This window comes from Parus major, unplaced genomic scaffold (genome assembly GCF_001522545.3).
Source record: "Parus major isolate Abel unplaced genomic scaffold, Parus_major1.1 Scaffold1662, whole genome shotgun sequence".
Taxonomy (NCBI): domain Eukaryota; kingdom Metazoa; phylum Chordata; class Aves; order Passeriformes; family Paridae; genus Parus; species Parus major.
This window is the reverse complement of record NW_015380503.1, coordinates 1-1,190: the sequence shown is the minus strand read 5'-3', so window position 1 is coordinate 1,190 and position 1,190 is coordinate 1. Positions and strand designations below refer to the sequence as shown.

General features: G+C 56.4%; 1 protein-coding gene across 1 annotated transcript; it reads left to right on the top strand.

Moving 5' to 3' along the window:
- Positions 1–77: 77 nt before the first annotated feature.
- Positions 78–861, top strand: LOC107199648 (cartilage matrix protein; the record flags this gene model as incomplete). Its single annotated transcript, XM_015616958.1, has 2 exons — positions 78–203; positions 448–861. Coding segments are annotated over 2 exons (540 nt in total), but the record flags the coding sequence as incomplete, so codon positions are not given.
- Between the last annotated feature and the right edge of the window lie 329 nt (positions 862–1,190).

The following is a 1,190-nucleotide window of genomic DNA, read 5'->3' as shown; positions in this document are numbered from 1 at the left end:
GGATGGTTTGGGTGGGAAGGGATTGGAAGGCTCGTCCTGCTTGAAGCCACCTCCTCCTCCTCCTCCTCTCCTGGCAGTGGTGTCTGACCTGTGTGCCACGGGGGACCACGACTGCGAGCAGGTGTGTGTCAGCACCCCGGGGACCTACAGGTGTGCCTGCAGGGACGGCTTCAGCCTCAACAGCGACGGCAAGACCTGCACCGGTACGTGAGGGGTGCCTGAGCCTGGCCCAGAGGGGACAGCACGGGGATGTTCTGCTCCCAGAAGGCAGAAATGGAAACTCTGCTCTCACAAGCAGGATTTCAAAGCATTGCTGTGATCTCTTGTTGGGTTTTCTTGGGTTAACCCCATCCCCTCAATAAGTGGCATTAAGTTCTGTTTTCCTGCATCATTTACTGAGGTCTTTGCTGCTGTTTCCTTCTGCCCTGTTCTCGTGTTTTCCCTCAGCTTGCAACGGTGGCTTGGGGTCTGCTCTTGATCTTGTGTTCCTCATCGACGGCTCCAAGAGTGTGAGGCCCGAGAACTTCGAGCTGGTGAAGAAATTCATCAACCAAATCGTGGATTCGCTGGAGGTGTCGGACAAGCAGGCCCAGGTTGGGCTGGTGCAGTACTCCAGCTCTGTCCGGCAGGAGTTCCCCCTGGGGCAGTTCAAGAACAAGAAGGACATCAAAGCAGCGGTGAAGAAAATGTCCTACATGGAGAAGGGGACCATGACAGGCCAGGCTCTCAAGTACCTCGTTGACAGCTCCTTTGCTGCCATCAACGGGGCACGCCCCGGGGTCCCCAAGGTGGGGATTGTCTTCACCGATGGGCGCTCACAGGATTATATCTCAGATGCTGCCAAGAAAGCCAAGGACTCAGGTAGGGCTCCTGAATTCCCAGGGCTCCTTTCTGACCCTTCCCCTGGCCGTGTCTCCTGGGATACAAACGGGTTAATTATTAATTCTGGGGAGGCGCTCCCTGACTGTCCTTGCTTGGAGCTCGCAGAGACCTCGGAGCACCTCAGCCTGGGGCAAGGCTTGCCAAGAGCTGGTTTTACTTCCCCTCCGTGTCTCTGGAGGAGTTTCTGCTGGGCAGGGTGGAGTTCCACCCCATTGGGATGGGATGGACAGGGTGGAGTTAAACCCCATTGGGATTTTATGGACAGGATGGAGTTCCACCCCCTGGAATGGGATGGACAGGATGGAGTT